At 38.1% G+C, this 24,402-nt stretch overlaps 2 protein-coding genes across 14 annotated transcripts in view; one reads left to right on the forward strand and one right to left on the reverse strand.

Annotated features, from left to right (window-relative positions):
- Positions 1-1,788: 1,788 nt before the first annotated feature.
- Positions 1,789-16,606, forward strand: PDK1 (pyruvate dehydrogenase kinase 1). Its single transcript, XM_065068797.1, has 11 exons — positions 1,789-2,202; positions 5,356-5,497; positions 6,975-7,046; positions 7,679-7,863; positions 8,139-8,228; positions 8,540-8,617; positions 10,558-10,634; positions 11,306-11,404; positions 12,351-12,461; positions 13,651-13,764; positions 13,892-16,606. Exons 1-11 carry the CDS (start codon positions 2,085-2,087, stop codon positions 14,030-14,032), a joined length of 1,227 nt encoding a protein of 408 aa, XP_064924869.1. The 5' UTR covers positions 1,789-2,084; the 3' UTR covers positions 14,033-16,606.
- A 699-nt stretch (positions 16,607-17,305) lies between these two features.
- LOC102091784 (neurabin-1-like) overlaps positions 17,306-24,402 on the reverse strand; it is a 124,171-nt gene continuing 117,074 nt past the window's right edge. For all 13 annotated transcript variants that reach the window (XM_065068770.1, XM_065068763.1, XM_065068767.1 and 10 more), the window contains 2 exons: positions 20,040-20,228; positions 17,306-18,713 (listed from right to left, as the gene is read on the reverse strand). In XM_065068770.1, the coding sequence (XP_064924842.1) occupies positions 18,546-18,713; positions 20,040-20,228 (357 nt within the window). In that variant the 3' untranslated portion in view covers positions 17,306-18,545. The remainder of the gene's footprint in view (positions 18,714-20,039; positions 20,229-24,402) is intronic.

Genomic DNA, 24,402 nt, shown 5'->3' on the forward strand with positions numbered 1-24,402 from the left:
GGTGGGAGGCAGCTGGGGACCATAGATGGGGCGACCTTGACTGACATCCAGGCTGATCAATGAAAATATTCCCTACCATTAGCATCATGCTCAGTATATAACTGGAATTGGCCTTTCCAGCTAGTTAGATCCATTCTGGATTTCTGTTAGTTTGGCCTTTTGCAGGTGGCCTTACCCATGAGTTTCTTCCTTTCCTTTCAGTTCTCTCCCCTACTTGGTGGGGAGTGAGCAAGCGGCTATTGTCGTCTTTGATGCTGGCATTAAACCACAACACCCCAGAAAATCATCAGTGACAGAAACAGGTTTTAAAAACAGATGGGGAGAGAGAAGGAGAATTCAAAATATTCTCCAATATTTTAACAGAACATGTTTACATGGATCCCTCTCTGATCAGCAGCTTAAACAAGACCAAGAAAACACCTTTAGGTAAACAGAGGGGGCTTGTTCTGCTCTGAACACAGCATTTAATGAATTATCACAATCTGTTCTCCACAGTTACTTCTGTGACTGCTCATGCTGCATAATTTTCCCCTGAGACAAGTGCTCACTGTTTACACTATTGAGAATGGGCTCCAGCTTAAAGTACAATGATTCATTTAGCCTCTGACAGCCTTTGTCACATCTTCTGGCTGGGGACTGCTGTCCAAAGATAACTTTAGGCAGTAGGCCAGTTTTTAAGGCATGCCTGTGAGCTGAGACATCAGGCATTGAGACAGTAACGTATAGGCATAAAAGATGAAGCCAGTCAGGAGCCATCATAAGAAACTGCAACAAATACCCAACTCACTGCTTGTAGGCACTGCCTTAAAAGAGTGCTGGCTCACAACTAAGAGACCATCCTAAAACAGTTTTAAGCACAGCAATTCATAGGTAGGAGCCCTAAACCATTACAAACTTAAGTGACATAAACTGTTATTTGGTGCTTCTGGGAGCAGCCTACAAGCAGAAATAAGGCAAAACCTGCGAGTAACCTCTATTTGTAGAAGCCTTGCAGAGACACACAAGCTGTTCGTTTGCCCCATTAGCCACTGTTCCCTAACCACAACAGGAGCAGCCATGCACTTTTGGCACAAGACAAAGGTCCAGTCTGATTATAAAGCAGATGAAGCAGTCTAATCCTGAACTCCTGTTTCATTCTTACATATTATCAGTGCAGGTACTGCTCAGAAAATTGCCTCTGTAGGCAGACTGAATCAATGTTTTCTGTATTTCAATGCAACATAAAAAAACCCCACCCTTAATGCACTATGGTATCTTCATCTGTCTAATGAGAGGCTCCAAGCAATCCAACAAAGCACCGAACAGATTAATGTGACAGAAATAGCAATATGATTCCTGCTCTAGCAGAGGCCACTGGATATCCATCCCTGGACATCTATAGGGTTAGGGATAAGCCATGGATACAAGGCATGTTTAAAGGAAACCAATAAATATTTAAGAGTTGACTTCACAAGATAAATTTATGGAGCAAATACAAGCATCCACAATAACAGAAGCAAATGATCCAGAGCCAGATTCACTACTGTATGGTATTGTACACAATTCTGAATTACAGGAGTCAATATATACACTACAGTAAGTTTGTCAGAAATGCTTATAATAACTCTTAACTGCCTTTTTTTTGTTTGGTCCCGGTCCCGGCCCCCATCCCCTCAGCCCCGCCGTGGGGCCGCTGCCGCCGGTCCCCTCACGGCCTCCCGCCCCGCAGCTCTTCACCAGGAAGGCAGGGACACCCCCCGCCATGAGTAACGCCACCGTACCTGTCCGAGGCTGGGCTCGTCCTGGAACGGACCGCCGTCCTCTCCCGGCGAACAGCCGAGGCTCCGGGACAGCTGAGCGGCCGCCTCAGGGGCTGCGACCCTGCCCGCGGGGGCCGGGCTGTTCGGGGCGCTCCCGCCCCGCTCCCTCGGAGCCGCCCCGCCGCCGCTGCGTGGGGCTGGGCCGGGCGGAGACACCCACCTCCTCGGGCACCTCCTCCCGGTCGTGCGGCGGAGGAGGCCGCGGCCTGGGCCGGGGGAGCTGGCGTGGCGGGAAATGGCGGCGGAGCCGGGCTGAGCCGAGCTGTGGGGGACGAGAGCGGCGCCATGAGGCTGCTACGCGCCCTCCTGCGTGGCGCCTCCCCGGGCAGCATCCCGCAGCAGGTGGACTTCTACTCGCGCTTCTCCCCTTCGCCGCTCTCTATGAAGCAGTTCCTGGACTTCGGTGAGTCCCCGCGCACGGGTGCCCCGGCCCGGCCCCCCCCGCCGCACCGTCCGCAGGTGCCGTGAGGAGCGGGGCGCGCGGCTCCGGCGCGGCCACGAGCTGCCCCTACCCCCGCCGCGTGCCCCGCAGCGGCTAATCGCTCCCTAGCGCCGCCCTTTGTGGCAGACATGGCTCCGCTTCCTTCCCGGAGAAGGGAGCCCAGCTGGCTCCTTCCCCGGAGCCTGCAATTGTGGCAAGGTTGACATTTCGCTGAAAACTCGCAGTTCTGGCATTGCAAAAGTAGCTTGTTGTTTTCCTGCAAAGCTTGCAGCGTTGGGGAAGAAGGTGGGGATAGTTATGACAATTGGTACTGTTAACAAGGTGACCCAGGTGAGGTTTGTTAAGCCCTTGGCAAGCTCTCAGCACGCAGCCTTTCAGGGCTTATCGGACACGGGAAACGTTGAACCTCAGCTGGCGCCGAGGGGCTGAGACAATCAGCACTTGTCAGTCACACGTGTGTGCCCTGCAAAACACCTCACCACAGGCTGCGGGTTTAGGGGTGAGAGGAGAGGGACACACACATCAGGAGCCATCCCGGAGAAGTAGGAATCCAGCCTTCAACAGGAGTAAACTGTTTCTGGTCTTACACTGTGTGCTCCCAGGTTCGACTGGCTGCTTGGTGACAGAAGGGATCAAGTGAATTGTTCTGTTCTGCTTCAAAGCAGAGACTACATAGAGAAGGTCTTGTAAGTCACACTGAGAAACCTTTTCAAAGTCTGGGGATGGAGCCATACCATAATACATTTTGTTTCTGTACCCAAAGCACTCTCATGCACATGAATGTTGTATATAAATATTTAACTAGCTATGGGTTTTTTACATTTTTGTAAGTAAAACATAACTAAGAACTCATCCTTAGACTCCAGACTTCGTATAAGTAGGAAGACTTACAAAGAAAAGTTAATCTTAACTAGCCACTGTCACTTCATCCATCCACTGTAATAAAATATATCCAACATTTAGAACTCCAGGTTTGTACAGGAGGCCCAACATATATTCTGTCGCTACCATACTTTTAAGCAAAGAATGTTGCAATTTGGAGCTCCCTGTGACCTGTATTATTTTATTACTAGAACACCGATAAAATAATGCTTACTTTAAAATCAGTGTTTTATTTTCAAGGCACAGTATGTCCTAATGCCAAAAGTCAGGCTACTTTTTTGCTGTTAGTACCTGAACACAAGGTAATCTTGAAAACTTCCCCCTGCCTTTTGCTTAGTGGTTTAATAAGAGATAGTAAAACTAATAACAAAGGCAAAAAAAAGGAAGAGTGCAACATTGAGATGGTGTTTGTAAGATATTCTGGAGCCACTATAATCTGATGGTGTTTTCATTGGGGATTTTTTTGGCTCCTTTCACTAGAGCGAGAGCAGTCAAAAAGAAAATCATAAAATCTGGTAATGCTAACTGTAAAAACAAAAAAGTCTGCTTCTAGTTCCTCCAGGCTTCGATGTAGGAAACGAAATATTCCATAGGCAAACATAGGCCTGGATCACATCCATCAGTCACACCTTGGGCTATAGGTGCACAGTACTTTCTCTAGGACTGTATCCATTCTCTGCACAGGGAAACAAAGTCATTTGCCCATTCACTGAAGTCTTGCTTACCCTAAGCTGTCTTCCACATTTGACCCAGGATTGTAAAGATACAGCCTCCAGATACAGAAGTAATTTGTAAAATGACATTTGCTGAGTATCTGAGGCATGTGAAGATTATATTTTAATTCTAATACCTTCAATCTGACTTGTTAATGGAATTTTACCTGTGAAAAGGGAAAGGCCAGTAACAGTCATGTCCAAAATGCAATCTGACTAGGGAGAAGAATGAGCTGTTCTGGGCAGAGGTCAGATGTAGACAATGTATAATACTGGTGTCACTGGGGAGGAACATTTTATAAGCTATTTACTTTTTTATTAAGTTAACTGACATTCTCTCATCAGTGTCCTTTATGACATATCCGAGTCTGGTTGTATTAAACTAAACTACTCCATTTCAATTTGATGAAGATTTTTCCTGTTTAAGACCCTACCCCAGCTTCTTCTTTTTCCATTTCCCCTCCTTTAATCTTCTTCCCCGACTCCCCCTTGCCAAACAGAAGGAGTGAACAGAGCAGAAACACCAGAGTTAATTTTTAGGAGTTACCTGTTGTGAAACACCAAGCCTGAGGTATGTACTTCACTGCAGCAGATGAACAGGTTAGTAAGTCCCGATGCTGTTGACATGGCACTCTAGAAGCCTAGAAAGAAGTCTGGCTGAGAATGAAGTACAGCATTCCTTAGCATCTTCCCCATTCCACACTCTCCTTTCTCACCTACTAAATCAATTGTTGTGGGGCGAAATTTAGATATAGATCCTAATAACCACATACAGTTGTCACTCACACAGATCACACCTGTCCTTATAAAAGGACAAGTCACTTATCAACAGGTGAAGTAATTTAGCTTCTAGCTTTTAAAAATGTAAAAAAATTGAAAATGTATGTGAGAACTACTCCTGTAATGACAAGGCACAGTAGCTGTCCTACTTTCACTTCTCTCTCAATGTTTATGTGACTTCATCTGTCTTCTGTTCCTGTAAGACAGTGCATTTAAACTACAGCAGATTTAGCTGAAAATGAAAAAATATCACAGAATTTATGGTAATTGAGTAAGATCAGTGATCCAGCAGGGTGTGTGGGACCATGATACTTTCTCAAGCATCCCTCCCATAGTTTCCTGTGCTGGTTTCATTTGCTGCTCTGACACACTCAGAATGACATACTGTTTGACCGGTGCTTGTTACAGTCCATGTTTGCTGCAAATAAAATGAACAATTTACATGGATAAAGGCAATATTTAAAGTTGAATAGCACGGGTCTGCAACTATTGCACAAGTTACTCTTTATGTATCAAAGATTCTTGTTGTGATAACAGGGCTGGTAGGTTTCAATATGAATTTACATTTTGAACTGTAAGCTGGCTGCTGCCATGAAAGAAAAATTACTTACCAGACTGGCTGAGTCAACTTTAAAACCAAACCACAGACCTTTTACACCAGAAAGTAAGAGTTTGTGTAGTTCTCTACCATGAGTGCTGACTTTATTCTGATGTTGTCATATATTTATTTTGGTCTTAGGATCTGAAAATGCTTGTGAAAAGACTTCATTTATGTTTCTGCGACAAGAGTTGCCTGTGAGACTGGCAAACATAATGAAGGAAATAAGCCTGCTTCCAGACAACCTCCTCAAAACACCTTCAGTCCAGCTGGTGCAGAGCTGGTAAGAACAACATCATTTCGTACCTTTAAGGGTGACCTTCTGCATGTACACAAATTGGAGGAATAACTCTATTCTATAGAAAATACGTTTCATGTGCTCATTACATGAACATCACTTACTTGGACTGAGTGAACATCCCAATATGACACAAATCAGAACAGAAACTAAATAAGCAGACTTGGAAAAAAATCTTTAGAAGCAATTAGAGAACCCAAAAGGGAATTAAAAATAATTAACTACTGCAGATAGTTACGTATGATAATTCAGTAAAACCAAAAATCCACCAGAACAATGTTTAATAGGAGAATTACCTAAAATGAAGAAGCTAGTTGAAGAAACCAACAGAAGCAGCCTAATGCAAAAAATACTTGCAAAACTTAGTTGAAACCATTTAAAAGACGGGTTATTGCAGATTAAGAGTAAAGGTGTGGAAAATACAAAGGAAGAGCAACAGGAAGCTCCCAGAGCCAAAATATTTAAACCAGAAAGAATACAGTGGTATTAAAATAAAAAAGGCATCCTTTGTAAAGTAAAATTTGCTTTCAAGTAAGGAACTTACACATAGTGAGAAAAAACTTGTAAGATGAAAGCAAAACAAATAGATTGCTTGGCAACTGCTAAAGGCACAGGGCTATCTGGAAAATCTTTTAAGAGAACAGAAAATCTGCAGTGAAGAAGTGGTATTGATTAGGTGACTAATATAAAAAGAGCTATTAATGAAGACAGAGGCTCTTGAAACACAAATGCTTAAATTCTTGTGATACTAAATGACATGGATCAAATAGGAAATGAATTTCACTTGGACAAATGCAAAGCAGAGCATGGGGTGGAGCCTCCTCCCGCTGTATACTTGTTTGCTTACCACGGAAAAAGACATTTTGATGCTACTGGGGATATTTGAATGTGTCAGTTGATGGGCAAGAAGGCAAATAGTGTTAGGAACTAAGTAACAAATGGGGAGGAATACAATTGTACCACTGTGTTAGCCCATTATTCCCCTGAATTGCATGCAGTTTTAGTCACTCCATCCTGAACAGAAAAGACCAAGAGGGATAATCAGAGGGTTGGAACATTTTCTGCGTGAGGAGAAACCAAATAGAATTCTTCAGCTTGGAAAATACACATCTAAGGAAAGGGACGGCAGAAATACTTACATCATGAACAAGCTGGGAAGATTTTCTAATAACAGGAACTAGCTGGGGCTGCAAATAAGTGATCACCTACTGGGTTTGAAGCACAAGGATGATATTCTATGCATTCTAATTAAATTGTGGAATTCATTGCTCTGGAAATTTTAGAAGAAAACGTCATTAACAGATTCAAAAAGATCTAACAAAATTCACAGGGAATAGGTCAATGGGATATATCAAATACAGTGATCTGAAATAAGCAACCTTGGTAGACCATAAATTGCTAACTGAAGGGATCTGGGGGAAAATACTAGAATTGGTCTTTGTCATGTTTCTTTTGTTTACAGGTATGTCCAAAGTCTTCAGGAGATCCTTGACTTTAAAGACAAGAGTTCAGAAGATTCAGGGGTTGTTAATAGGTAAGGATTTGCTGTCACATATATTAATATTATGTTAATATTATGTATAAGGATTGGCAAGAAAATGATAGCTTAAGAAAAATTTCAGCTATCTCCAATCTTTACATAAGAACTGCAGTAATGTTATCCCCTGTCCCTAAAAGGAGGGTACATTAAAACATGAAACAAAGCACTTTTACACTGTATCATTCTGGTCAGGTCTTTTTTTGCTACACTGAAGAAGCTATGAGTATATTAAACTTGACCAAATGTTTACCAGTTCCTTACTTGTAATGTTGGAACTGATGTATGGAGCTTTTCACCTGTAGAGTAGGTTTGGTCATCACTGGCTGATAATAACTGCCATTTGGCAGGCATGGGATGATCTGCATGAAAATGGTGGCAGTCTTCTCCTTTTCTTGGCAGTAATGAAGATAATAAATAATAATTTTGTAAACAGTAGAGAATGATTGAAAACAGATTGTTTCGATGTTAGTTGCTTGAAATATTCGCTAAAGACTGACTTGTCTCACTGCCATAGGCAGACCTGTGATATTCCTGTACATAACTGTCTTCATTTTTGTAGGCAGATACTCTGTTTGCCAGTATTAAATTGACTTGAGAGTGAAATACTAACAATGTATTAATTTTAGTTTTACAGATACTGTCATAAAAATCCGGAATCGACACAATGATGTAATTCCTACGATGGCTCAAGGAGTAGTAGAGTACAAGGAGAGCTTTGGCATTGATCCAGTGACCTCACAGAATGTGCAGTATTTTTTAGACCGTTTCTACATGAGTCGCATTTCAATTAGAATGCTCCTTAATCAACACTGTAAGTGCCAGTGTTGAAAAGAGGGCAAATGATACCTGTACTGCATCAGTATACTTACTTTTCATTTTTAATGACTTAACATGTACTTAAATGCTTCTTAGGAGTACACAATTTGCTTTACTAAACTCAATACAGTTCTTAAAATATTAACAGTAGGCTTTCAGGTATGGTGAAGATCGGAATTATAGGTTGCCTATAAATTTATGTTTAGCAAAAATGAAGACACAAACTAAAATTATAAAATTTGGTATTAAATAATATTTTCTTTTCGGCAGCTTTGCTGTTTGGTGGGAAATTGAATCCAGCTCATCCAAAACACATTGGAAGCATTGATCCTAGCTGCAATGTTGTTGAAGTTATTAGAGGTAAATTCAGCAGATGAACAAGAATTCTGAAAACTTACATGAATGTCTATACTGAGAGCCAATGCACATCTTGATATACATATACTGTTAGTTCTTTCATGCCTAGAGCAGAAGTTTTGATTTAAAGTGTAATAAAATTTTGTCGCTTTTCCCAATAGACCAATTTTTTTCTGAGAAAATACCAAATCTCCCTGAGAGTCCACATCTACAGTGTTTTCTTTCTTGTTTTTTGGGGGTTATTTTTGGCAAACTGTAAAGGATTAAAAAAAAAAGTGAAGTGGGAAATGTAACTTTCTGTCTTTTTATTATAGATGGCTATGAAAGTGCCAAGACACTTTGTGATTTGTATTACATGAGCTCTCCAGAACTCATCCTTGAAGAGCTGAATGGTAAGTGAATACGGGATGAGGCAATCTCAAACATAACGATGGCTTCTTCTAAAGTAGCTGGTGGTGAAGCATTTTCCATCCACTTTCCATATAGATAATGCATTCTCTATATCTACTGTTGGGGGGGGGGGGGGTGTTTGTTTTTGTTTTTAATCCGGCAGAAGGCTTTCCCTATTCCTTCCTTTAATTAGAAAACTGAAACCAGTAGAAAGGATTTTGACACTACAGCTGTTGAAGTAACAGATTTTAGCAGCTTCCTTCCCCCCACTAAGGTTTCTTCTATGTCTTTACCCTACACTGTCTATTGCATCTCACACTCTGCATTTCTTAGGATACTTTTAAGATTTATACTAAACATTCCATTCTAGTTTCTCTTGCTTATTCAGCTATCAGGTTCTTGTAGCTGTAGTTAGATATAGTCCACTCAAGTTGTGGTAAAAATTATTTGAAAACATTGGCTGTGACTTGAAAACAGTTTACAACCATGTTGCTATGAACTCAGAGGGCAGCTGTTGTCCTCATAGTTCTTGCTGAATGCTAAAGAGCCTTTCTCACACTACTCATTAGAGTACTTTTCAAGATAATAAATGCCAAGTTCAGACCAACCTACAAAAACAAGCAATCAAAACTGCTTCTACAAGTAATTACAAAAGCCAAAGTGCAACCACAGTAATGTGGCCTGTGAAGCTAAAGGCAAAGACAGTGTGGCCTTGACTACACCTTACAGATCTTCTTTTCCTACTGTACAAAATCTGTCATTCTGTATCTAGGTTAAAGGGTTTAACCTCTCTCTGTCTTTAGAGCACAACACAAAAATCATTTGTAAGAAACTATCAGTCACACTAGCTAATTCTCTGTACTGAGGTGAATGGGTTCCAGAAGCCAGAACAAATAGTTCATTTTTTATAAAAGGACTGACCTTTTGCTCAGTGAATTGTGAAGGTGAGTTAAACCTGATCCAGGCCACATGCACATTCCTTGCTGACAGCTGAGAGTGGAGTCCATTATTTCCACCACCCCCTGCCCCCAGCTTTTATATTTTTGCTGGGTACATAATTTGTTCTAGATCTTTTGACATCACTGGTCTTTGACATTTATGTTCATAAAGCACTGGTCACTAACACAGTCTGCTGAGAAATTTTTTGTTGAACTGAAAGGACCTTAAGAGCCAGAAGAATTTTCTGAGCAACCTTTCCTTAATTTTTGATATAATGAACATGTTCCCATGATGTATTTTCTAGAATTTATTTTTAAATGTTTGAAAACGAGACCAGTTTTTTTAGACAGAACTATCTATATATTTTTGTAGGGTTTCTTGTTAGAAATCAGCTAATGTCTCAATCCAAGAATAGGTTGTGCTGTTGTTACTATTTGGTGCATTATAGGATCATAAGATAATTTGGGTTGGGAGGGACCTCAGAAGGCTTCTAGCTTGACCTCCTGCTCAAAGCAGGGACAGCTGTGAGGTCAGACCAAGTTGCTCAAAGCTTTATCCAGTTTGGTCTTACAAGTCCTTCAAGGACGGTGACTACGTAACATCTGTGGGTAGCCTGGTTTGACGCTTAACTGCCATGGTGAAAGAGTTTTTGTCTATATCCAGTGTAAACCTCTGTTATTTCATCTTATTTGCTTCTTGTCCTCCCCACCACCTGAAGAGCCTGACTCTGTCTTCATTATAACCTCCTCAGAGGTGTTAGAAAGCAACTATTATATGACCTAATCAGTGATGCCACAGTGGGTTTTAAGATTAATTTCTAATGCAGCAAGCAAATTTGAAAATCTGGACTATGACTTTTGATTAACATACAACTTTTCAAAAGATTTCTGTTCAAATTGGCTTCGCTTGTAAATTCTTTCAACAGTACAAATACACATTTTAAATAACTATGGGAATGAATAAAATATATGTAGTTCGCTATTTAATTGACTCTTTTCTCCAGTTAAGTCACCAGGACAGCCCATGCAAGTGGTGTATGTGCCATCACATCTCTATCACATGGTTTTTGAACTTTTCAAGGTCTGTCTACTTATACAATTCTTTTATACTTCTTTGTTTACTGAGATTGTATTTGTTTGACTTTTGAACCAATTCTAAATAGCAGTGTGTTTTTGCAAGTTAAAACCTGTTGCTGTTCAACTGCAGGAAGGTACCTAAATTGTACTATTTAGACAAACAGTAACTGCAAAGACAATGAACAGCTTTGGAAGATGTATCTCCTTTGCCTTGCCACTGAGTACATCCAACACATTCTTGAGTAGACAGCTTTCTCAAAAAGAAAGTTAAAATGTATAAAAACATTAGTTAATAAAGCAAGTCAGAATAAGAGATAAAATTTTGGGGACATCTTCAAATTTAGTATAAGGTGCAACAGGTTCTATAGAGCTTTCCTCAAGCAGTTCTGTTCTAGATTTTCTTGATCTTTGTGTCATATTGCATGTATTATGCATTATAAAGAATTGTACAAATAAAACTGTACATTAAAATATTGTTCTAAAAAATTAAATATTTGGTGTCTATTCTGATATACTACATACTGATACTGAATAAGTATCTAAAAGTGCTCTAAAACCATATATATTTGTCCTGTTTCTGAAATATATGATAAAAATAACTCTTCTAAATTGATATTTTAAGATAATATACCAAAAAGGTAAGAACAGGATTTAAGTTGTACTTGAAAATTGCAGAATGCGATGAGAGCCACCATGGAACATAATGCTGATCGATGCATTTATCCTCCAATTCATGTATACGTCACACTGGGAAACGAGGATTTAACTGTGAAGGTACCCACTTTATTGCTATTTTTGAAAATTATTTTGAATAGTTTTTTTTTCCTTGTCATAGGCAGTATATTACTAACTTTAGCTGGTGATCTGGTTCCAAAAATAGATTGTATTTAATGATGTAGTTGCAAGTAACAAGGCCATTGTGGAATTTCATATACTACTGAGTCTGTAGGAAATTATGAAGAGGTTGCGGTCACACTGAAGGCTCTCCAAAAGAATTCTGTGCTTTTGTCACACTCATGTCACGCCTAGCTTATAAGCAAAGTAGCATCTTTACACAATTGTAATATCAGCATTTTGTACGTGAAAATGACAGAGCTATAAAGATGTGACACAACTAAAAAAAGGGGGAAAAAAGTTGTATATTCCATGCAAATCAAACCTCCCTGAAGTACAGTTTGCAGAGTAATTTCTTTTTCTTCTGTACAACATCCATGTTGGATTTCAAAGACCAGCTGCAAGCACTGGCTTTTTCATAGCTCTGACAAAACTGTGGTAAAACAGTTCTTCTGACTTACTTCTTCAGTAACAGGTTTTAATAGATTGTATTTAACTGGCATTGTTCCTGAGAAATTGAGATAAAAATACAGAGAACCTGGCATTTGCTAAAATTAGTAGGTATAGATACTAATTTCAGACAAAACTGAGTTATGTACAAGGTTAAAGTAATATACAAGTAGAACTTTCTTGCTTCCAGGAGGTTATGAATACTTCTTATGGTAGTATTTTATTTAAAAGTTTTGGGTTAAGGGATGAAAGGATTCATTCTCTCTCTGGTCATTGCTGTAGCTCAGAGATGAGACTTTAAGAAAACCCACAATTTAATACAGACAACTTTATATTATGTTTTACCTGAACTTGCTCTGGATCACTGTTTGAAAGAAGTTGTCTTTTTATAAAATGTATTCAGGGACATAATGCTACATATTCCTTCTTGTTCCAGATGCGTGATCGTGGTGGAGGTGTTCCTATGAGGAAAATTGATAGACTGTTCAACTACATGTATTCAACAGCACCACGTCCACACGTTGAGACATCACGAGCTACACCTTTGGTATGCGAATCTTTTATACCTTGTCATCTTGGATATGTTTAATTGTCACAAAAGAAACCACTTAGCCAAAGCTATGGTGTACTGATTTTATAGATACGAGTATCACCATTTGAATATTATAGCTTAATTCAAATATTTTTCTGAAAATAACTGGAAAATTGCATAAAATCCTGAAATACCAAAAACTATTTAAACTTGTTCAAGGTTCTGTTTTTCTGTACCAAATATAAAGATCAGCTACCTAAAGCAGAACACTTAGCTATGCTGCATGTACTGCAGTAAGGACAGGACCCTGAATTCTTGTTGTGGCAACTAAACTAAAGAAAAAATAATTATAGCAATGATTTCAGATCAAGTCCATAGTATTATTTGTACTGTGCAGTCAGTTGTACCATCCCCCTGCAAGGATGAAGGTAATGCAGATGTGAGAGGGCATACAAAGTAGCTACTTTGGTTTTGTGTGAACTTAATAGATGCACAAGAAATAAAGCCTTGGCTCTCCATAAGAAGCTCTGACCAGCTTTCCTGAATGTATTCTCTCACACTGCATCATTCAGAATGTGTTTTATAAATGTATACAGTGTTCTGCATCTGGATGACTGTGCAACTCATTAAACACTAGGTCTTTAAAGAGAAGTGTCCTGTATGTTGAGAGATTACCTCTAAAATTTAGTAGACAAAAAATAAATAAATAAATAAATATATATATATATGTACTTAACACTTCAGGGCTATGTCCAGCTACTGGAAACAGGGCTAGACAGAATTTTAGTAAAATCTACAAATTCATAGATGTTGCTTCTTGGACCTTTTTTACATATCCCCACGATGAACTGTATCTGACTGAAGTACTCAGTATTCATATTACAAGATTAGCAGCTCCATGATGCATAAGAGAGACTCAGTGTGGGTTTCTCTAATGGTGTCATCTCTTCTTGAGAAAGCAACCATAATACAAGAAGTGTTGTGTAGCAGCCCTGTCTGACAAAGGAATAAAACAATTTTCTCATAATCACAATCATCCATGCATTCTTCTGTTTCTGGGCTCTATAATAGTTCTGGGGGGCATAAAAGTTTACTTTTGAACAACTTCTCTTCCTGTCAAACATCATGTGCTTAGTTTGTCTATTTACCAAAACCACCACTGCTTGATGCAATTAATGAAAATACACTTTTTCTCCTGTACCAGGCTGGATTTGGTTATGGCTTACCCATATCACGTCTGTATGCACAGTATTTCCAAGGAGACCTGAAACTGTATTCCTTAGAAGGCTATGGTACAGATGCAGTTATTTACATAAAGGTATGTTGCAACACTTTACTATTTAAAATTTATCGGCAACTCTAATTCAACTGCTAATGGAAATCCTTGATCTGTTACTGTAACTTTGATTAAAAGAATTGTCAGCTACAGTCTTCTCTACTTACAGGCCTTATCAACAGAATCAATCGAAAGACTCCCTGTGTACAACAAAGCAGCCTGGAAACATTATAAAGGAAACCACGAAGCAGATGATTGGTGTGTGCCAAGCAGTGAGCCAAAAGACATGACCACTTTTCGCAGTATATAGCATTTTCCTCAACAGTTTGTAAGAAGTAGATGTGTCTGTAAAGGGAATTTAAAAGACCTGATTTACACCAAGAAGCTAAGCCACATTTGATACGTGAAGATAATTGTAAGTGGAGTAACAAAAGGTTCAATGTAATTATTCTTTTCTGGAATTTAAAAACAAAACATCAAACAAAACCTAAGAAAACCTCCAAACCCGTACATACTTTTAAATTTTAAGCGAGAAGGGCACACTTAATTTGTTCCACTTTCTATTTATGACTACTTTCAGTAGCTAAGTCAAGTCAAAGAAGCAGTTATTTTGGTTTTGTAGGGACAGATGCAATCTGTATCACATCTGGTGAGAAATGTATTAATTCATATAATTACAAAATTGTTTTAATAGAAGAACTATTGAAAAAGCTCACCATTGCATATTTCCATTATTAATGAAAAACTCATGTAAGAAATCTGGAGGAACTCACTGCTATACGTTTGCACCTGTATGGCACTTCCTATTCTTTTGCTAAAGCATGCTGAAGCCTAATTTTGCGAAGTTAGATATTTTGCTTACATCAAGGTTTTTTGCAGCTGTAGAAATCACACATAGGTCTGTAGGGATTAAAAATAAACAAAAGAAAAAAATGTAGTTCTAGCTGCTACCACTGGTATAAGGCATCTCAGGTATATGTTATCAGTCATATTTGTTTGGTTGTAAAGTGCATATTTAATACTGAAAAACTTCTTTTGCCATGATCATTGTGAATTATCAAGTAGTGTTGGGTTGTGTATAGTAAAGATGCTATCTTGCATTTGCTTGTATTTCTGTAGGTAATACCAAAACACAGTATCAGTGTTCTAGCCCTACTGAAATCTCAGACTCTGGGGTATATCAGGTTACAGCTGTAAATGGAAACTACTTTAATAAACAGATTTTTTAAATTTGCCCTCAGGGCATTTTTATTACTTTGACAATAGAAACTACCTTCTCAGGAGTATTTATTAAAAAGTGGAATTAACAGGTTTTGAAAATACATTTGTGATGTGCTTCTGGCCTCATTTCTGTAGTTACTGGAAGTCACACTACAGAATAAATGAGGTAAGCAGAATGTCTTTATCAGTCAAAGGCAAACTGTCAAAACATACAGGGAAGACAGAAAGGAATGAGTATAATGTATCAGGTACTAAGTCCTATTTTAATAAAGGATTCAACTTCTTTTAATGCCTATTGTGCCACCTTTGTTCAAATCATACACATCTATGTTGCAGCCTAATCCCTATTTTAAGAGGGATACAGTTAAAGACATCAATAACTAAGCCTTTCTCAGTTAATTGATTGCATGTAATTCTGTGATTTTTGTTCTGTAGCAGACATGCTGAATCCCTCTCAGAAATAATATGCCTAAATTTTTCTAGTTTATTAGCTCTGCACACAGTAGAAGGCGAGATACCAGAGTAAAGGGAATAGCTGGTATGTTAGAAATTTAAGTAATGCTATTCTAGTTGTAGCTGAGCCAGATTAAAGATTATCACGTGCAACCTCCCCAGCCTAGTTCTGTATAACAAGAAAATGGTTTTATGCCCTGGTCAAGCTCATGTAGGTCACTTTAACAGGAGTAGTTTACAGAATATACACTGTTAAACTAACACACTGAGGGAGGATTAATCTAGCTTAATTGCCACCAGAACAGTACAGTTACCTGCTCTACCCAAGCTTGTGGGCCCTCCGAGAGGTCCCTGTTCATCTTCTTTACGAGGATGCGAGGTGGTGGCTGGCATACCTCTCAACCTGCATGGCTACGAGTGAGGAGAATCTCTAGCTGTGCTTTTCTTCAACCCTGCAAGAGGATGTATGTGAAAATTCCATATGTTGTAAAATGAGGCCTGTACAAAACAGAGGGAATGCCTGCAGCTATTGCTAAACTGAAGCTGAAAGCTAAAGCAAGGGATTTAAAAAAACTCAACTCTGAAGCTGAACGTTCTAGCTTTCACGTCAACTTGGAAATGTTTAACTAACTTAAAGGAACTGATTTTAGTGTCTGATTTTTAGCATCTGAGAACTACAAGAGATGTTTCAAAAAAAAAAAAATCTAACACTGTTTTCTAGAAAGTCTATGAAGTTTTCATATGGTATTATTGAAATAAAACTTTTCATGCTCTCAGCTAGCTACCAATTGAATTCTGATTAGTAATACAGCTTGCTGTGTAATTATGTTTGTATCTATCTCCTCACCTGCCACCCCATGTGACTGTGGTGAAAACACAAACATAGTAATGTTTTGGTTTACAATGTTTAACCCTACTTACAAGTTTGATCTTTGATTGCTTTTGATTTAAATAGAAGTTCAGAAGATAATTTTTTGCTTAGTAGTTTCGTTACTGTACTGAAGTCACTGCTAACACACTTGGCTAGGTTGAAGTGAATCACTGTAGAAAACTGGTATACTAGCTCAGCTATCCAAATGCTGAGATTAATAGTTTTGTATGCAAATGAACTGTCTTGCACTGTAAAATTAATCTTGGTTTGTGTTAACATACATTTTTGAAAGAATCACTACATTTATTCATTAAAACTATTAATATTGTAAAAATTAAACTTTCAGTTGGGTGATTTTGTGGCTTGGTACTGAGCTAGTTTCATGGAGCCAGCCTCCTTTAGTACCTGACAGATGTTAAATGCTGTGGTCTGTGATAATGTTCTTACACTCAGGTGCCAGGTGAGTTTATCCTCCCTGCTGTGACCCCCATTTAACTACAAGAGCTCTGCACACAAGCAAACCTTTGAAACCATTATTTCCAATAGTCTCCTGCCTGAGAAACAAACTTCACAGGGTGCAACATTCAGTTCAGTAGGCTTAAAGGAAAAAGGTAATACATGATTGTATCAATAGTCCCTGTTCTAGGTGAGAACACTTAACCGAGAAATAAACTTCCTTGACTGAGCTAATCAGAGAGGTTTTACATGTGCGACCCTAAGCATTTGATCATTCCATACTTCTCATTCTCTTGTCTATTAGCAGTATGGCAGCATTCCTCTCAGGCTCGAGATCTGTAAGTTTGGAGCACAAATTCAAAGCTACTGGAAACAAAGTAAGTTAAATCTTGACCAAAGAATTGTTTCTTAATGCAAAAAAACCCCTGAAAATTGAACCTCTTTTAAAATGCAATTGTTACCAAGATTTTCAAACTTTATTTTGGAAATGCATAGTGTGCAGGAGCATTTCCACACAGTCCTGTTGCTGAAATTCCTAAGACATTTATACAAAAAAAAATAATAACTGTGAAACACCAACAGTGAAGTTCATTCATTTAATTAAAATGAAAAACAGTCCATAGATTTAAAGGAGAACTTGGTCCACATAAATGAATAATGTAAGTTTTGTTCTAGTCTATTCTATGGTGGAATTGATGTTTGAACTAGTCTATATTTCTGGAATAATCTAATTAAAGGAAGTGCTGTTGTAGTATCTCTAGAAAATAGTATGTAAATATACAAAACACCAATTCATGTTCTAAACTATTCTGAGAATCAAATCCTCCTTTAAAGAAAAATAACCTGTAGTCTACAATTGAACATTTAAATACAATGCAGAAACCCAGTGCTTCAGTGATAATTTTTCTTACAATTCTTCCCTCAGTATTTTAAGTTTGAAAAACAGTCGAGTTTAAAATTAGCAAATATATAAATTTGGTCCGCAAAAATCTTGTAGCAGGTAGAAAAGAGAAATACATGTATTGCAAATTGATCTTATTCGTAGCATAAATCTAGAAAACTATGTATTATTTAGGAAAAATAGTTTAAAAAAGATCTTATTTATAGGTTTAAACCTTGTCCCAACACCATCTGGGTAGTGTACAGAAAACTTAATATTATGCTCAATATATGTAGTTTGTGAAAACTACTTAATATTTCTTGTTATTTTCTCAGTAAATCGCAACATATAGAATGCAAAAGCAATGTGCTACTACAGTGAACCTTGAATGAAAATCCCAGAAATACAAGAATTTAAACAAAATAATCCATAAATTTGAAATACATGCTTTCTTTTTAAATTAATTTGACATTACTGTTTTCTTAAACTTAATTTTTACTATACATCTTCAGTGGCAACATAAACAGACTGTCACAGATTGGATTTGTTGGCAGGATTTTTCTATTGTCCCTCTATCAAATTCAACTCTATCAAATGCTAGTTGACTAATAGTGGAATGATTTTTAATACAGTATTCTACTTTTCACAAACATCAATTTCAATGAAAAGGGCATATGAGGTCTTAGAAGCACAAATATTACTTAAGGCAGAAAGTTAAATTATTGTCTATTAGTACAAGCAGAGTCAACTAGGAATAAAAATACTGAAAACATTTCATTTTATTGGGTTGTAATGGAGAGGGACCATAATTAAAAAGTAAAAAACCACCTACCATGTTAAACTGTTGCACTTTCCCTCCTCCCTCAATCGTACAATTATATACAAATCTGCTGAACTTCCTCAAGATGAAGCAAATCTGCGCTAAAATAAAACAGGGTCATTTTAGCAGCTTGATTCAAGAGTGGTTACCACTCTGCCAGTCTTGCGAACTTCTCTCTCCTTCTTTTGAACCTTTTCCTTCTGCTTTTCCAGTTTTTCTTGCGTTTTTCTAATATCCTTGATTTTTTTCTTTATTGTTGATCGGTCATTTTGACTGGAAACTCCCAAAGCCTTTGAGGGGGGAAAAAAAGAAAAGAAAGAAAAAATACCTCATCATGAACAAATTAAGAAAGTGTTATTCGCTTTGCTGCAAGGTAGTTTGTTTATTTGAAAAATAAAAGCCTAAGTCCTAAAAAGCATGATAAGTTATCATCTGGGTAACAAGGTGAGGAATCCAGGCCTACTCTTGTGAAGTAACAGCTGCTTGTTCCCTTTTACACACCAGTAGACACCTGAGAATTTCCAGCAAACAGCATAAGTAGTAGTTTAAAGATATTTTTCTAGCTCCTTTTATACAAGAAGAATTTATATTCAGTAACTACTCTTTATTTTTTAATATTAAGGATTTTAAAGTGTATTATTATAAAGTGTATTCAGTAAGTAAATGGTACGCTATGATTTTTGATCAGCAGGTGGCACTACCCGATTCCAAGTTAAGGACAGCACTTGGTCACAGCTATGGAACTCTGGCACAAGGTGTAAATTATGCTTTAAGCATCAACATCCGAAGTTCCCCAAATGGAGACAGTCATTTGACAGACTAGTAACAAGTATTTCCTCTGTGTCCAAGGAAATATTTATTTAAAAAAATACAGGACATTTAATATTGCACATTTATTCTAAAATGCAGACGTATTTTAGAGACTGAAATTGGACACATTTTTCTTCCACAACACTCAAATCCCACTATTGATCATTAAAAATAATTTGCCTTATGCCAGGATAGACCAATGAGCCTCATTTTAGTCACACATCTTGCCCATCCAAAATGCAGTCTGGTAATCTAATGAGAAAGAAAATCAGAGAATTTCATAGTACTATAAGGTATCCATACCATGTGTCTTCCAGAGGCAAGAAAAGGCTCAAAAGAAAGAATAGATGTTTTCAGCAGAAGTAAAAACTAAAAGCATTTAAAAGGTCACCAGGTAGGATTTTAGCCTTCCCATTTCAAGAGATGTGGAGGAGAGAGATTTCCAAAACTGGATCCTGCAGTTCTATGCATTCAAGTTGGCCAGATCTTGTTTTGATGAGACCTTATGCTGAGACTGATGACAGATGTATCAAGCCCCTTTGGGGAATTATGCTTACTTTGATTTCCTCAAGATACAAACAAGGAAGAAATACTTGGTATTTTTCTGATTAAAAATTGATTGTCTTTAATCATTCAATCAATTACTAAATTCTCATCTCACTTTATAGTCCCCAAGTATTTCAAAAGCAAAACTCTATCCCTTAAAAATCCATCAAAACAGGAAAATAGACTTCATAGGTTAAAAATATGTCTGAATAAGCGGAGAAATTTATACAGTTAAAGTCTATCCGGGGATATTACCATACCTTTAACTTCTCACTGTCGAGCTGCATTAACTGCTGCCCATCCACGTTCATGGCTGTGAACTCGGTGATGTACTGCTCCATGTTCATTCCCATTAACCAGTGGCAGACTTGCTGAGTGGTCCATTCAGAAATAGGTCTACTGTGCCATTGATTTTGCTTTCCTGTAGTTGTAAATTCATCATCTAATGCCTAACCAATTGAGAAAAGTCACTGTAAGGAATGTTTTACTTGACTGTATGTTGAATTCCAGTTGCTAATTGAGTTTGATTAACAAAATGCATTTTTAAACATATTCTAGCTCTGAAAGGACTGAAGTTGTTGAGATCAGTTTATAGTCTGTTTGTCTAGGAGTGTGCTAAACAAAAAGACACGACAACATTCAACACAAACTAAGTCAGAAATAGAAAACATAAATGGCTTTCCCTAAGAAATTATATATAGCAAAGCATTGGCTTAAATTCAATGTATCCAATGAGTGAGCAAGCTTCCTCAGTTAGTGAGTTAACATAGCTCAGTCCTAATGCTGGATACTGCCTGACACAGCATCAAGAAGAACCAAGAAGCTCTTCAACGGTATTATTGATTATTGTTAAGTGAAGGAAATACAGAATAAAGCCAATTTTAGTAGTAAATCTGATGACAGTTCTAGGTACAGTTTTACTAAATTGGGTACATTTCTAAATAGAGAGGACTGTTTATTCTTTCACCTAATGCCATCATGTCAACATTTTAAAGGGTCTGTCAAGTAGAAGACCATTTCAGAAACATAAGAGCTTGCAACCTTCCACTGGAAACACACTTTGCCAGCTCACAGCTTTTGAAGCTCCCTGCTTCAATTTCAGTTGGCTTCTGAGGGAAAAAGGTACTGCTGTTCGTCCTGAAGCACTCTATTACTTCATCACAAAAGAAAAGCTACATAAAAAAGGGCTTAGTGTCTGCACAGAAGAGATTTTAGTGCGATACTTGGATCAGTAACATCAGAGTTACCTGAACTTTTATAACTATCCAAAATGATCTATTGCTAGCTCACGACTGAGTCCAGGCTGCACTGGACTTATGGGCTGCTCCACTAGGCAGCTTCTACTCCTTAGCAGAGATATTTACAGAACAGTAGAAAGCATGCCCATTTTTTCCAGGGAGCCTTACACATGTCATTTGTAAACAAAACATGGCAATAAGCATCTTCCTAGTGATGAATTTAAGAGATGACCATGTAAGTTTCAGGTGAACAACTACAACTCCCGGACCTTGATGAAAAATTTGGGAGAGTTGATTGAATGTAACAAAATAATTCTGGCGATTGCAAGTGAAAGGTAGTGAGACGTAGGCCTGTTACACAATCCAATCATACAGTGAACTGGATCTGGGAGTGCAACATGGAACACATCTGAGGTGGAACAAATACAATTTAAAATTTCTGATGTATCAGAGGATGACATTAATTAGAAATGGTTTTGCTTTCCCTGGCCTGTGAAACAAAGGACAATGGTTACATTAGGAGGTAGTGCAGATAAAAAGGAACAAGATTGTAAAGCAGAACAGTTTGTGCTGAGGTCCTAAAATCCATACTACGAGCACTTCAAAGGATTTTCACTTCCAAATAGCTCCAGTCTGGTCACACAGACTCAATGGCCACCAGCAGCTAGGATGCACTAGGACCACTGCTGGAGCACATCTTATTTCATTTCCTAGATGAATCAAAGTAAGGCAGGTGGGGACAATTTACTTCAAAAATGAACTGCGTAGATACAAGTGTGAACACATACACCTTCCTGACGTTCAAAAGAAGAATAGTAATTTTCACAACATAACACTGAAGGGCTCTAGAAGAAGTTTTGCCTGAAGTGCTCTGTACTGCATCTGTATCAAGACAAGCTTGAGATGCTTTGCTTAGAGAAAGAAAATCCATTGCATAAATTAGTAAAGGAATTTCAAAATTTAAATAATTTTACATAACAGTACTCCTCAACCTGATTGTATAATACAAAGTATCCACTGGTAACTTTGTCTCATACTAGCAAGTGTACATGAATAATACACAAAAAAAATGAAACTTCATACATTTCAAGTTTGACCTCTATCTCAGAGTTGTGTGTGGTCTATCAGCAGCAAAAAATACTAAATATATATAAATATATATCTGTGGCAACATATATATCTCTTTAATACATATCTACTTCTATCTTTTGAGGGACCATATGTACCTCTATATCTGTATATATCTCCTTTACACTGAGAAATGTGTAAAATGTTTTATTCCAGTTAGAACTTACTCAATAGTTTTATTTAAAATGTGCTAGCCATGCAACTTTGCTTCTGTAATTTCAGAGTGTAAGTACTCGAAGAAGGTGCACTCCTGCCAAACAAAGAGGCCCAGATTCATTCATTTCGCCAGGGGAACGCAGTCCCTGACACAAGCCTGGGCACTCTCTGCACCGGTTGCTCCAAAGAGCACAGACCAGAGCAGCTACACACTGTCCCACGGAGGAGTCCTCCAGACTGAGCTACTAACTCCAGTCTATGCTTTCAGCATCATCAGTTGCTAACATACCCCTCCTACTTCATATTGGGAAAGACACAACCCTAAAACCAGAGTAAGTTGTAGCAAAAACTGAATCTGTTAAACACTTAGACATCATCTCCTTATAGAAGTGAAGGTGAACAGGAAGATATTTAATCCTGTATAATTTGCATTTTTCACTACTGCATAAAGGAAAAGCACATCTGTAACTATTTTTTTTCAGAATATGAATAGGAAAGTGAAAAGTGTAGAAGAATAGGATTAACACTGATTTTTGAGTAATGCTTATTGTTCACTGAGTAATACATCTACATAATTTTTTTTTCTAGTTTTACTGTCCTTCCAGAGGCAGAAGAACTGTCCCAAGCTGTTTGCACATCAGAGTTACAGTCATCAAAACAGCCACCACACACAGAAAACATCAGCTGCAAATTCAGAGAGCTGAACTAAAACTATTTATACAGTATAGAAGCATGAGAAAACACACAGGTGACTCAGAAAGCAAGTCCAGAAATACTGAAGGTTCTAAAGACAAAAATACAAAACCCAAGAAAAAACAAATGCCTTCACACCATTGAGCATATTAAAAGCTTTACCAGGGTAGGAGGGATTAGCAGCGAGCTCGCTAACCTGCTGCGAGCACAGCTGCCTGTGCTCTAACCAGCTGGCTGCCACCAACCCAGCTCTCAGCAGCCATCGCTTCCCCAAAGTGCCTGAGAACCCACCCAGCAGAGGCAGACCCTGCAGTGCTGCTCCCGCCTGGGCTTCTAAGAGGTGTTTCCATCTCTAGTCTTCTAACAACTCAGGATTTGCAGGGCAGCATGCAGTAGCCCGTTCCTCTGAAAGTAGGGCTTGTCACACTGGCTAGCATGGTATCTGCTGGATTTTTCTGAACCCATCCAAACAAGAAGCACCTGATAGAAATCATATTTGTGAAGAGCTTAAGTTAAGGATTTGAAATATCAAAAATTGCTACAAGATCAGTTACTTTTTTTTTTTCTAGATCACAATGTAGAATACTATTAATTAAACAAACCCCAAGAATAGAACTACCTATTTTTCTTCACACATACACAGCCTTTCCAGAAGAGAAAACAGCTCAGAGTTTCTCATTATTCTCAGAACAGACCCTGGTAACCAATATAATTACTGAAGACGTACAAAACAACTCTTATTGTTCACATGCATAAGCAATATATGAACTAAGGAATACACCAGAATCATCACTGTACACATGCACAGGTCGTAATAGACAACATTTCTCCAAGTTTTATAACCAGCAGTTTACTGAAAGCTGTAACGCTGACCAAAGAACAATCTTCAAAAAGAGATTTAGCCTCACTAAAATCTTACGAGATATATACTGCTTGAAAGTTTTAGAAACACTTACTGTGTTCATGAACCACTAAATTTAAAAAACTGCAGGGAGCACGTACTAACTGGAGTTCCTCTGGTTTCCCTTAGACCAATGACTGCCATCACTGATAAAAACCAACAAGAAAATAATCCACTACTGAAACCTGTAAACTAGTCAGATGATTTTTGACATCTCAGATTTTTGTTAGTGACTTATAGCATTGTTTTAAGACTGTTCTGACTTTCTATATATTACTGGAATATTTTAGGATTTTCACCAAAGTCTGGTTTAAAATAGCTAAAGAACTCCTACATTCATAAGCCACCATTTAATATTTTCTTCAAACCTTATCACTATCAGTTTGGTTAGTCCTCTAACTTGCATCCGGAAGATGACTGTGTTCAGCTGTTAATCATGACTCCAGTCTCTAAAGGATTCAATTTATCAAGACATCCATCAGTCAAACACCAAATGAGGCAGTATCT

Source organism: Columba livia, chromosome 7, assembly GCF_036013475.1.
Source record: "Columba livia isolate bColLiv1 breed racing homer chromosome 7, bColLiv1.pat.W.v2, whole genome shotgun sequence".
Taxonomy (NCBI): domain Eukaryota; kingdom Metazoa; phylum Chordata; class Aves; order Columbiformes; family Columbidae; genus Columba; species Columba livia.

Coding starts and splice junctions, on each gene's coding strand:
- PDK1 (XM_065068797.1), top strand. CDS start 2,085: ATGAGGCTGCTACGCGCCCTCCTGCGTGGCGCCTCCCCGGGCAGCATC. Junction 5,498..6,974: donor GTCCAGCTGGTGCAGAGCTG/GTAAGAACAACA, acceptor TTTTGTTTACAG/GTATGTCCAAAGTCTTCAGG. Junction 8,229..8,539: donor TGTTGTTGAAGTTATTAGAG/GTAAATTCAGCA, acceptor TTTTTATTATAG/ATGGCTATGAAAGTGCCAAG.